The 14549-nt window shown below is 37.0% G+C and overlaps 1 protein-coding gene across 11 annotated transcripts in view; it reads right to left on the reverse strand.

Annotated features, from left to right (window-relative positions):
• asap1b (ArfGAP with SH3 domain, ankyrin repeat and PH domain 1b) overlaps nucleotides 1-14549 on the reverse strand; it is an 82864-nt gene that overhangs the window by 37086 nt on the left and 31229 nt on the right. For all 11 annotated transcript variants that reach the window (XM_079600906.1, XM_079600908.1, XM_079600914.1 and 8 more), the window contains 4 exons: nucleotides 7092-7164; nucleotides 5566-5711; nucleotides 675-749; nucleotides 23-72 (listed from right to left, as the gene is read on the reverse strand). In XM_079600906.1, coding sequence (XP_079457032.1) covers nucleotides 23-72; nucleotides 675-749; nucleotides 5566-5711; nucleotides 7092-7164 — 344 coding nt within the window. The remainder of the gene's footprint in view (nucleotides 1-22; nucleotides 73-674; nucleotides 750-5565; nucleotides 5712-7091; nucleotides 7165-14549) is intronic.

Genomic DNA, 14549 nt, shown 5'->3' on the forward strand with positions numbered 1-14549 from the left:
TGCTAACATTGAGCAAACTTACAACTTTGTTTCGTAGTCCTTCCAAGCCTTGTCAAAGGGTTTTTTCAGGTCCTGAAAACCAAAAAACAAATGAGCCAAGTGCAGTAGTTAGAGTGCCTCATGGTTCACAACAAAGTAGATGTCAAAGACTAGGTAGTGCACTGATCCATCTGCATCAGCATTGAAGGATGATATCTTTCTAACAGTAAGGTAAACAACACATTAGGACCACAACAGCCTCATTACATCATTGTTTTGATAAATATCTAAAGCACCAACAGTAGATATATGACTATTACAGTTACGTGTGGTAACTGACAGATCCCTTATTGGGTTCTGATTGGCTACTGGTGCAGTAGTCAGATGTCTGATATTCTGATAGACAAGACATCAAAAATAGCTACACTTAAACCACTCTCAGTTTCAGTTCACAACATTAGAACTGCAGTGGGCTAGTCTAGTTTGTGATTTAATGAAGCTATTTACTAGAACAGAGCTCAGGTACTTCTACAGGTCTACAACATCTTCTTTTAAGATATTATTTATGTTTCTGGGATTGGTAATCAAGTGCAATTGGTGGACGAGAAGAGTTTTCATGCATCTGCATTTGTATTTAGCCTCTGCAGGTCTGACGTTCTATGAGATACGGTCTGAAAAAAAAAACTATTTCTCACCCCCTTCACGCCTTTGAGGTCGCCTTTCAACAGAGAGTCCAGAGTGAAGATCACATTATGACTCAGATTCTGAAGCTGCAGGAAGAGACGGTGAAACAGAGCAGAGACTGTGTTAATACGATACATGACACTTGGCACAGCATAAGCACAGCACAGAAGAAATAAGAGAAAACATATCAAATACAGCCATCCACACAAAGAGCCGGTTGAGAGAGAGACGGAACCGTATCAGGATGAGCAGACCAGCATTGTCATCCGATACTCCGGGACAGATCTTTTAAATTAATCAACATTAATGTTTTAGACCCAAGAGGCCCGATAGTTCGGAATCAAGTAACAAGATGAGACCCACTGACGTACTACACTGTCTTATAAGAGCTTACCGTAAGATAGTGATAATAATGATAGATTAAGGAACAAGAAAGAAAGATGCTCAAAGGCGGATAACTGATATATTGTGCACGAGTGCTTCCCAAAGAAAATATATGACTATTATAAATCTACATAATTTTGTCTGTTTTTAAACTAACAGCATTCAACAAACAGTAAAACATTATAATATAGAGCAGGGATCCTCAAATAGCAGACCGCAGCCCGGTTCCAGACCCTGGCTTGGTTCAAACCAGACTGCGAGACATCATGACAACGGTAGCACTATTTTATCTTTTCTAATGTTTAATAAACAATGTTATAAAAGGGAAAATAATTGTGTATACAGTATCGTTCTGTCACATGGCCTTCAGTGCCATACATACAGTAGGAATCTAAATGTAAAAATAATAATAGCCTAACAAAACATCTGATCTTATCCTTTAATATTCATATCCAATTGAGCTAAAATTATGAATTGTACCGATTTTTATGAACTGCTGCCCAGATGTAATCATTCATAAACTTGGAACTTCATTGAATAACCCTGATATAAAGTATTGAAGAACTGTTAAGCACTTTTGTAACCTTCCATAGAAAAAAAACATACTGTTCAAAATGGAAAATGTTCTTTTGTTTTCATTATTGGCAAAATCAGATGTCAAATCTAAAAAAAGCAACTGCTCCAATATATTATGTATACCGGTACATGTAAGAAGTTATTGACACTTTTTGACATATGATTGGATGACGATTTATTATTTTATTTATTTAATTTCTATTAAATAAAACATAAAATGCCATTTGAAATATTTTGACACAATTGGGGAAACAAGTCATAAAATGGAAAATAAAAAGACCAGTGTGCAAAGTAAAAAAGTAAATTTCTAAAGTCACCTGAGATGTGTGTGTTTAAGGTCAGAGTGCAGATAGTGAGATAAATGTGTTTAAACAGTCTTTTTCTTTAGTGTGTGTGTGTGGTATCTGATGTGATGAATAGCTCGTCTGGCTGATAATGCTAGTGGCAAACGAACACCAATATAAAAGATACACTGTCCCACAGAAAGGCTGGTTAACAAACCAACAAAGAGCAGTCCTCATTGAAGTTCTTTATCATTTCATACAAATGTGAAACTTTCATAAACGAGGTTTGTTGTGATCTGGAGATAAACCATAACGTTGTACTTCTTCTGTTCACTTCCTCTCGGTCTCACTATTCTTCATTCTCTCTTAATGCTTAATGGATGCTCTGGTTTCAGAGTGAAATACCTCAGCTTAGTGCCAAAACAGCCTAAAAGCACCGCAGCCAGACAACAAAGTGTCTCTTTTGAGAGAGAGAAGAGATAGCAGAAGACCAAAAGAATGAATTCTGCAGTTTAACTCTGTTTTATATAGATAAGTTATTGACAGCTGAACTATTTTAAGTTTGAACGTGTATTTCAAGCCTCAGTTGCAGGAAGAAACCAATTAGCCACACAGCACAATGCCAATAGTTCCATGGCTTAGCAGACGCAGTGTGAATGCTGATAGCCTGCTATGTGTGTATTGGTCCATCAGCGTTCCTGTGAGGCTATGGTCCTCAAGAGGGTGTTGTGGAAATGGAGAGGATATACTGATGACACAGGAACCAAAGGAAATGAATCAGGGAAATGTTAATGCTGTTGTCAGGAGAGGATGACAGCAAGACTGAAAATACACACACAGGAAACCGTATGTTAGTACACTGGACTGGTGGAAAATCATGTACACATTCCGTACAAAAGTTAACCAAATTACTAAGATAAAACTGTGGTAGCTTGGTATAAGATGCCTCTTTTATCCGAGGTTTGGAAAGTTTCTAATACAGGACATTTTGCAGTAGTATATCTTAATGTATTGTGATTTCATTGGTTGTTTAATGGTCGACAGATATAGATTATTTTGACGGCGGATGCTGATGTAGATATTTTAGAAAGCAAGGTGGGCGATAGGGAGTAGGGTTGGGTATCGTTTGAATTTTAACGATTCCGATTCGAATAAGGTAGAAAAAAAAAAAAAATTTGATATTCACATGTAGGGCCCTATCTTGCACTCAGCGCTAATGACTGTACACCGACTCATGTATCATTCCTATTTTGCACCTGACGCACAGCGCACTTTTCCCTCCACAGACGCATGTCGGTAAATTAAGGAATGAACCTGTGCTCCCGGAGCGGTTCAGCGCAATAGAGGAGGCGTGTTCCGGCGCAAACGTTCCCTGGTGCTATTTTGCAGTTTCAGAAAACAATTCTGCCACAGACCAGGAAAAACTTAGTCTGAAGTCAGTGGCACATTATTCAGATGCTATTTTAAGGGCGCATGCTTGGCCATAATGTAGCGTGTGAACAACGCGCATACATTTTGCTTCTCTCATTTACACAGACGCAGCAGTTCCCATTTTTGCTAACCAAACATTTACAAGGAAAAATATTACCACACGAGGGAAATCATTGTGGTGTCCATGAAGATGTGAAAAAATAGGCATAAATCTAACTTACACATTTACCCAAATTATTCAGGCTAATTGTAGTAATGACAGATCAAACCTGTTTGATCAATAGTGGCAAGACACAGGTATATAAGGACATCTGACAAAGTGAGTTGTCCGTCAAGAACCAGGAAACAAAATTCTGAAGACTGCGAAATCAGCTTTACCATCATGTAAGTACCTGGCAAATCCGCCATTATAATAGCAATCCGCCATGGAACAAGCACGCCTGCTCTTAAAGGGAATGTGAGATGATGCTCTGATTGGTTTATTGCATGTTACGCCCAAACCAAATAAACAAATAAAACAAATAAAAAATTAGCAATCGCAACAAATAGATACAGCTGAACAAAGATACGATTGAAATAAACACAGTTTTAAGATTTTCAGGTATTCAGGTACAGAAACTATAATCAAATGTAAAATAATGCTGCACTTTATAGATAAATGGTTGATACAGCATAGTATCGCATATTTTGTGTGGGGAGAATGTAGAATGTATAGATACATAGACGGCAAGAATCTATCCTTTCAGGGCCTGAATTTTGACTCAGGATCACGAGTATTGTGCATAATTTTTACAAAAAGCTCTATGCTTATAATGTGGGAAATCATTATATTTTCAAATCTTTCGTTCTAACTGTAATTTAACACAAAGTGAGTAAATAAAAATAATTACATTGAAAAAAAAAAAAATTATTTATTTATTTTACTGTACATCTGGCGCTGTCAAAATAATGAAAATAATCCAGCTTAAAATGGTTTGTTGGTCTTAGTTTGCTTCCCAATCTGGTCAGACTGCTCTGGTTTGCTGGATATAAGTGTGGTTTTGAGCACTTGTCAGCTGGTTAGTGAAAACCAGCCTGTTTAATATGCTTTTCATTAGGGTTATGCAACATTAAATATTTATATTAGGAATATGAATTTATTGTATACTGTATATTGTACAATATTATTTTATTGCCATACAATCATGTAAATAAACAGGGTTTGCAGTGTTGATGTTTTTTGCAGGGCCACAATAAAAAAAGTGATTATAAATCAATATGACTATGAAATAATATCATAATAACAATAATAAAAGTTATTATTAATACAAAATAAAAATATAAAACCAAATAAATAGTAAAATTCATATGGAGTATATAATAATAATAATAATAATAACAACAAAACATTTTTATGGTTGTCTTAATTTCTTAATTTTCTAACACTGAAAACACTGAATCATGTACGCCACAGTGCCGCGATTCACTCTGAAACACGTAGCGCATATATTTAATTAAATCACAGCCTTTGTGATTTAATAATCGGACTAAGCCATATCGCGATTTAAGTTTTATTTCTATTAATCATGCAGCCCTACAAGCAAAGTATTTTGAAAATGAAAATTTATGTTAAGATGCAGCGTTGATAAGTTACATGAAAAAAAATTATAATAATCTCCTTTTTCCAGCAGCTGCGCAGTGCTGGAACACTGAGCCTCCGCTCACAGAGATACGACTTCCCTTCTGCAGAGCTCGCCAGCATTCACACAGTGATTTAGGAATGTGTGTGTTTGTGTGCGTGTGAGGGGTGAAAAGGAGACGCTGTAGCTACTGCAACTCCTACACTCGAAATTGATGGCTGTATCTCCACGTTCCTGCCAGGAGGAGAGATCAGGATAGATTACAAAAAGCCCCTCTAACTCACACACATCCACTAGTCACACAATTTTCACACATCTCTGAATGCATCCGCCTCTGACACCAACGCAGAGAACTCTACAACCTGTGTAGAAGGACACACACTTTAAGCTCTTTAACACTTTCCCAGAGGCTGATTCACTCTAAAGGGATCTAGTATGCTGTAAAGCCTTAAATCTGCCCCTACATTGGGCTTCCATATAAACCAAAACAATCTTTTTTTCTTTTTTCTATGATCTAGTATCACAGAAAAGAAACCCGCTTTTAGGTGCATTAAGTCTTGGATGTCCATTCATTGTGGTTTAAAGATCTGTTCACGTAGAAGACTCACCATGTTCTTGAGGAGGGTGGAAAGCTCTTTAGTCAGAGTAGAGAACTTAACAAAGGCTGTGCCCAGATCTGGATTATCCCGACTGATGAAGTTACTGCCAAACTTATCCAACGCTTGGGCGTACATCTCCTCATTTTGAATGTGATCTGACAAAAGAGCACAAATGAACACAATCATGTTGTATTGTTTATGAATGTCATGCATCTGAAGAGTTGGTAGCATGTTGTCTGGTTCCTTAAAGACTGCATGAAATCATTTCATTCCAGGGTCCAATTCCCTGGTGTTAATGGATATCATTTATCAGCGCATTTGTATGCAAGGAATGTTTGGTTTCATTAAACTGCAATAACTTTCTGCAACTTATCTGCTTATGTAACCAAGATCAGGTTTCTTCATAATGGGGGTCATTCTATGAAATATGCCTTTTACAATGTCATAAGTATTTCAAGATTAATCAGACAAATAAATCACAATGTGCTATAACAATCTAAATTGATACATTGTAAAATACACTACCGTTCAAAAGTATTTTGTGTGTGAGAGAGAGAGAGAGAGAGAGAGAGAGAGAGAGAGAGAGAGAGAGAGAGAGAGAGAGAGAGAGAGAGAGAGAGAGAGAGAGAGACATGCATACATACCTACCTGAATGATATATATGAATATGTGATATGTATACGTGTATAGATACACACCTGAACGCAGCAAGTATCAGTACAGTGTGTGTGTGTGTGAGAGAAGTATGTGGGTGTATGTGTGGGTGGATAAAACTAGCTGGCGTGGTGTCCGCCAGGAACATGTTGATCATGCTACAGTAACTGTGATCTTTCCATTACTGTGTTACAGGCAGATTTATCTACAATCACTGAAAATACTGCACGCCACCATATCCATGATATTGCCTGTAAAATATAAGTCACTATGATTTCAATAAGTGCGTTTATTTATATTAAATCATTAATAGGGGGTCATGAACTGAACTGGCTTTTTTTTATTTATATATATATTGTTGTCTGAGGTCAACTTATGACGTTCACTTGGTTTTTACATTCAAAAACATCAAAATTAATAAGTAATAGGCTATTTTCTACCCTGGTTTTGAGCCTAGCTCCTGAAACGCTCGGTTTTATGGGCGTGTCACATTGAAGATTGAAGACTTGGAAGTAAACACCCACTGCTATGATTGAATAACAGTTTTGCATATTATAATGAGTTTCCTGTAATGCACGAATCGGTGGGCGGGGCTAAACAGGCAGTTTTGAAGTAGGCGTTGATGATCTTCTGCGGAGGCGGTGTTTGATACCCTTTGACGTCATAGATCCCCACTTTGAAAAACCTGTAGTTCGCTGTGCCTGGTGTCAATAAAATATTTTATTGGACTAACAAGGAAGTTTTCAGTTCTGAAACTTACAGGATATTCTTATAGTATGATGACCTCTTATATGTCAAAAGCTCAAGAAAAATGTGATTTCTCATTTTATCACCCCTTTAACAAAATCAGAATTTGTGCGTGTGTGTGGTTGTGTACATACCTTGGCCGGAGTTATAAATGGCTTTGACTGACTTCTTAACCTTCTGCAATGAGTTTCTGTCCTGATCCAAAGCCTATGGACAAACAGATAAAAGATGGAATCACTGAAGCTGTACACCTGTGATGTGACCTAACAGGAGAGCGTTATACTAGAACCTAGAAATAAAATGTAATAAATAATCCACTTATAAATCCTTAACAAACTCTGTTTGTGCTGTAATAAGACTTCTGACCCCATAGCATTGCTTTCAACCACTTAAAATGCGGAACAATAAATCAAGCAAACAAAAGTATTGATTTATTCAGGGCAATTTCCTTGCAGCAGATGTAGAAAAACAGTTTGAGGCACAAGATGTTCTTTACACAAGTATGTGAAACGCATGCTACTAGATGCAAAGCTCAGTTTCATGTATATTTCATATTGCTATGCTACAGCATTCTCAGCACTGACACAAGGGACACAATATCAAACATTAAACTGCACAGCTATGGTTTGTAAGTTAGTCATGCTTGCAACATGTTTATAGCTAGCTAGCTACATCAAAAACAATGCATCCTGTTTAATAGTACCGACATTCGCAAGTAACAACAGAGCCCTCTGTGTCATAGAGTATGCATGTTTTTGGCCAACCTTTTTCACAATTTTTTCCCTCAAAAGACAATAAACAAGTCAACCAGAAATTATGCAAAATCGCATAACTAATCAAGAGAAAATGTATGTTACACTAATTGGTCACGAGTCCCTAATCAGAATTTTAGCTTTATGCAACACACACACAGACACACACACTTCACAAGACTACAATGTGAGGTTCCAGCACAGATGATGCATGATATTAGAAGCTGATATCAGTCAGTGAGCAGTGTGCCATAGGAGGATCTGCTGTATTGTGTTATTCCTGTAATGACAAGAACATTTAACCCCTCACTCTTCTCTGAAAGCTCAAAGTCTGTTCTTCTTCCTCTAAACATCATGTTACACACTTCACTGAACGAAAGCCACAATTTGCCCATATGGTCTGGTACTGTATTGCTACTGGATTAATGATTCGATTGGATTCTGACTCTCAAGCTCCCAATTTGATTTAAATTCGATATGAATTGTTTGGATATGGCATACTTCATTTATAATGTTTATTTTGCTTGCATATTAATTATACAGGGAGCTTTCTAACTTGGTAAGAATATGAAAATATTAAAGTTCCCCTAGCCTGTATATGGTCCCCAAGTTTCTAGAAATTTCAATCGGTGTAAATGGAGCTTTTGCTATCTTTCTCTGCCTTTGAGGAAGTGGAAGCTCAATCGGGCTGATCTTGAATGATGTCATAAGGAGAAATGTTACCTCCCCTTTCTCTGCTTTTCCCGCCCAGAGAATATTTCCCGTCCATGAGAAAATGGGCTAGGAAGTAGGAATGCGCGCGTGCGATTTTAGTTTGTCCACGAGAGATATCATGGCTTTTGAGCGAGCGAAGCATAATAATTGCTCAATAATTGGATGTACAAATGAACACCGAAGCCTTTTTTTAGTTCCTTCATCCAAGCCCCAGAAGAACCAGTGGATTCATTTCATTTTCTCTGGAAATGCGCCGACACAACTCCCCAAAGTTGTGCATGTCTGCGGCAAACATTTCACTGACGACTGTTTCCTCAACTTGGGCCAATACAGAGCTGGCCTCGATGAACGTCTGAAAATAAATAGATCGAGCTACCAAGCAACAATTTCTGATGTGTAATTGTTCAAGTTCAGACAGGTAATCTTTCTCTCAAAATCGTTCAATACTACTGTTTATGCATCAAGTAAGTCACTAAAATATCAACTTCACAAAAAAGACAGGGCCAAAACTATTCACACAACTGTCCAAAATGTCAGGGTCAGAAAGATTTTCTTTCTTTTTTTTATTAAGAAATTATATTATATAGGGGTGTAACGGTACATGTATTCGTACCGGACCGTTTCGGTCCAGGACTTTCGGTACGGTGCACGTGTGCACCGAATGCAATCTTTCACGTAAATTAGGCAAGTTTTGTGTGCGGAACATACGTCAATTCCGAGTTTCCACACGAACATATTAAGTGTCGGAAGTCTCCGCGTTGCACTGATTAAATCTGATTAATCGTTTTTGTGATTCAAATACATATTACCATAACATCTGTGCGGAAATTTGTTTATGTTGCTTTGACAACGAAACACGTGCAAGCGCGCCTGTGTTAAGAGCGCTGATGCGCTCATCTGTGGACATTTCCAAATGCCTTTCTGTTAAAAGCGGGCTTTCCACACAAACAAACGTACATGTGTCATTAGTATGAGGAAAAAAAATTGGACTTTAACTCTCGGGTCGGGCTCGGATATATTGCATAAATAAAGATCACCACATACACGGCACGCTCGCTTTAGCCCAGCCTCTCGCTAGCTAGCGTCACGGCCAATATTGGTTTGAGAGTATTTTATTTAGTGGAGAACTTTGCAGCAGTATTTTATTTCTTATTCTTTTTTTATTTTATATCTTTTTTATTTATTAGCCTAACGTAATATTTTATTAAAAAGTGTGTTTAAAAAAAGTGTAAACAAATTGTTAAAAAAGTTTATAGTAAACAACCAGCAGTTTAATGTTTTGCATTTCTTTCCCTTACTGTACCGAAAATGAACCGAACCGTGACTTTAAAACCGAGCTACGTACCGAACCGTGATTTTTGCATACCGTTACACCCCTAATATTATATCATCATGTGCATCACAGTATCCAAAAAAAAAAAATTAAGCAGCACAACTGTTTTCAACATTGATAATAATAATAAGTGTTTATTGGGTACCAAATCAGCATTATGTTTGAAATATAAGGTTATTTTTAAATTGCAAAACATGTTTCACATATTTGTGATCAAATAAATTAAGCCTTGGTGAGCATATCTGACATTTTTCAAAAACATGAGAAAAAAAAATCTAGCCAACCCTAAACTTTTGAATAGTAGGTTTGTAAAAATCAAAACATTTGTCTATTAAATGTATTTTATCAAAATATTCCATCACTGAAAGTAACTGCTCTGACAGATTTAGTAAATGATCCATCAGAATTTATTTTCAAGAATTGATATCAGGATCACCCTAAATGAAGATGAATCGAAAATAAATCTATATTTCAACCCAATGATAATCTGGTTTAACCTGAGCAAGGACATGTCATTTACTCAACAACAGCTTGATTGAAGCTAACATTTATCCGATTATGATCCCGACTGGAAATTGGGCAATTAAATAAGTGACAGATGTTTGTTTTCAGAGCGTACAGTATACAGCATTCCCATCTCACAGAGGCAGCAATTAAAAATATCCTGATGTCATGCCTCTGAGAGACAAAAAGCACACAACACATGACTGCACAAAGCCTGTTCAGATCTTCACCTCTCAATGAAATCTGACCTGCTAGTTTCATGGTTTTGCAGAAGGAGTGCAGAAGAGTTTCCCTAGCAACACAGTAGTAGATGACAGGAAGAGACACTTTGGTGTGTGTGCACTTTTGTGAATGAGGTTATTGATATGAATACTTTCTAACAAATTCATCCACCAAAACTCCACTGTTTTGGACCAATGCCATTTTACTGTAGATAGGACCACAAAATCTACATAATCACATTCAATCAGAAGTTAACGGTCATTTGTTTGCACATCTAAAGAAATGACACTGCCATGCCTTCAACTTCTAAATCCCTTAATCATCGAACACCGAACAAATCAAGTGTTTGGAAAAGTCAAATGAATCATCCCTGTGTGAATAAGCAGGTGCAAGTTTCCTCCGAACATTTTTACATGGAACTTTCCAATTAGAAAAGAAGTGTTCGTCTACACTGGGAAAACAATGGCTACGTCTGTAATCGCCCTCTATACCCTTGAATAGGGAAACATTTGAGGGGATACCCGGGATAGCCATTTATAGTGGTGTCCGAAACCATAGTGGATGTTGTTGAGAGCGCTCATTCAATTCCACAATTCAATACAATAACGCATGAATTATTCGGCTATATATGAATTATGCAGTGAATTCCCGGGTCTCGCCAGAAGATGGCACCCGCAGCTGAATCATCCGTCCATTTTCCAAACCGCTGGTTCAATATGGGTACAGCATAATACCATACAGGAATTTATACCTTTTTTAATTGATTATTCAATTGTTTAATTAAGGTGTACAGGCAAGTTTCCATGACAGAGTTCAAGATAAATCTTTTCATTACTATTTTGGCCATAGGAGAACTGGACCCCCAACTGAGCCTGGTTTCTCCCAAGGTTTTTTCTCCATTCTGTCGCCTGATGGAGTTTTGGTTCCTTTGCCAATGTCACCATTGGCTTTTAGGTTGCTTAGTTGGGGACATTTAGTTTATTATTCAACAATATTATCTGGAGAAAACCGTGATGTCCAGCTCAGTTCAGCAAATATATATTTATAGCAAGTATATGTGTGTGTGTAAATTAACTAAATTAGTAACTTTTTTACAACAAAAATGAAACATCACTGAACTTAAGCTGGACTATAATGCTATTTTCTTCTGGAAACTTTGTTACATTATCTCTGTAAAGCTGCTTTGAAACAATCTGTATTGTAAAAAGCGCTATATAAATAAAGGTGACTTGACTATTGGAGTTGCCAGTTTGCTTAGTTTCAAATGATTATTAAACAGCAAGCACAAACTATGCAAAACCAGCAGCCCTTCCGGTGCACTCAGTGTCCGAATTTGCTCACTCGTTTTTTATTCACTCCTTCAATACTATATTAGTGGAGTTATAGGGAATAGGGAGAAGGGGTATAGGATGCGATTTCAAACAGCACATGATGTACCTCCAACAAACTCTGTGCTTTTATTCTCATTGAAATGGCATTGCCAGCTAAAGCTAGCATAAACCTCAAAAACAGGGCTGCATTTATCCATATTTCTTGTAATCCAAGAAATCCATAATTGTTTTTTTTTTTTGGGATATTGCTTTTCATGCAGTGTGTTATATAGCTGCTAGTGAATGTAAAAGGTCTGCAAAGCATGCACGATAAATAGAGTTCTCCAAAAAAGAAAGAACCGATCCGGAAGAAACGAGTCGTCAACTTTCTGCACGAACCTACATCAGCTTGTAAGAACTTTGAATAATGCCAGCCGATGGTCTTCATTTATGTTGCTGACTTGACATGTAAAGACGACAAATCCACGTTGCATCCACTTCCAGAGAAAGCGGCCTTGTGCTTGAATTGAGACAATAAAAACGATGCAATCGTTACTGTTCATATCACTGTGTATGAACGTGCTGAGGAAGCCTCCTCCGGAGGTGAAAATCAGATTTGGTAATAGGTTGGAAAGGGTATTTTCAGGTATCTTAGTGCATTTTTTATAGTGGAATTGGTGGAAACTAGTGAGCTGGGTTTGCTAATGCTAACGTTAGCGGTGCACACTTGCGCTACTTCTTTCTGTCACAGTTTACACTCAGAAATAGAAACACTTCTATCTAGAAGCCACTCTATCACAAAGCCACTGCTTTATGAATCTAAGCTATAGACCAGACACAGCAGACTGGGCCATCTGACCAATCAGAGCAGAGTAATCTCTCGAAAAGGAGGTTTAGAGGATTCAAACCGTTTTAGACGCTGCAGTGTGTATATTATGAAAAAAAATACGTATTTTTTTACCTTAAATGCATGTAAATCTATGAAATTATTGCATCACTGAAAGTAACTTGATATTGTTTTTTATTTAAATTGCAATGGTAAAAAATATATTGTTGTTCAGAGTTCAACGACCAATTAGTAATATCCATTCCAAACTATACTGTAAGGCTACTCTTCCAATTAATGGTATTATATACTGTATAGTACTGCTACTTTGAAAAATTATTTAGTGACATTTCAATATGGTTCTACTTTCTAGAGATAACAATGAAACCGACAAAACAAAGTCAGATGACATTTCTTGACCACTGAATGTTTAGTTGACCACAAAGTTTAAACTGTAAAGAGGTCAAATTCACTGATGTCAAAGTTCATTGGTGAAAAGCTGCCACATGTTTCCTGCTAACATTCTTATCCCGTCAACACAGAGCAGGCATTTCCTTCCCAAACTCAAAATAAGTGCACAAACCCAACCCAAGTCTGACAACATACTGTCACACAGACACACACGGACACACACACACACACACACACACACCCCAACCCGACCTGCAGCTCTGCCTGTAAGTTTACCTCTTGCAGAATGAGCAAGATGTTAATAATTCTAACAAAATAAGAGGGATCATAATAACTGCATGTTATTTTTATTTAGTACTGTCCTGATTCCTGAATAAGCTTTCATATGATAGATGTTTCCATATACCGGTCCGGTAGTCCACAATTTTACACAATTTAACCAGTTCAAAAGTTTACTCCCTTGAATCTTAATACTGTGCATTGTTACCTGGATGATCAATGATTGTTTTTATGTTTTGTGATAGTTGTTCACAAGTCCCTTCTTGTTTGTCCTAAGCAGATAAGATATGAACATGAAAAGTCATTGATCACACAGGTAAACGAAAAAATATAAACACTTAAGGCTTATAAACTTTGATATTTCTCAATAACAGCAAGAATTTTAATATTGTTTTTTTATAGTATTTTTTTTAAACATTATTACATTGTTTTCCTCTTTATAATTACATATACATTTTAATTTTACTCTATATTTGTAAAGTTTAATACTGGTTTAATATCAGCATTCCTAATTCAAATTGAACTCATACAATTAAAAGTGAGCTAAGTCTAAAATTCTCAATATTGCTGCATAAAAATGGGTTTAAAATTGGATTAAAATCTACTAAGGACTTTTGCCCTGTACAGACTTTCCTGAATAGAGACAATGGTAGGGCCCTTTGAAGTCATAATTGTGTGATATTGTGATATTCCTTATAAAATGTTTTAATAAATTGTTTTATTATTAAGTTGAGATGTAGGCCAACATTCTAGTACTGCTACAAAAGTAATATATTTGTAAATTTCTTCAAGTTAAACTGAACTTTGGCGGGTTGTAATGAAGCTTTTGGTTTCTGTGTGAATTTGACAATAGTTTTATCAGATGAAATGGTGAAATGATTGTGAAGTGACTCTAAAGCCTGGAACACACCAAGCCGACGGTCGGCCGTCGGGCAGTTTTTGTGCGTCGGCCGACTAAGTTTTCTCAGTGTGTTCCGCCTGTCGGCTGAAATTGGTCCTCGTCGGGTTTATTTCGGCCGATTTGACATGTTGAATCGGCGTCGGGCCGTCGGTGAAAGAGGGAACTCTGATTGGCTGTTCAGCTTACTGAACGAGTCAGTGCACGAGTGCAAATAAGTCAAAACGGTACATAGGCTGTTCTATCATTATGTCATCTAACCTGAGTGTTCCTTAGTGAATATTTCAATATCATCATGAGCAGAGTGGAATAAAGAAAGTGTTTAGCATATTCAAAACGGTAA

Source organism: Phoxinus phoxinus, assembly GCF_949152265.1.
Source record: "Phoxinus phoxinus genome assembly, chromosome: 24".
Lineage (NCBI taxonomy): Eukaryota > Metazoa > Chordata > Actinopteri > Cypriniformes > Leuciscidae > Phoxinus > Phoxinus phoxinus.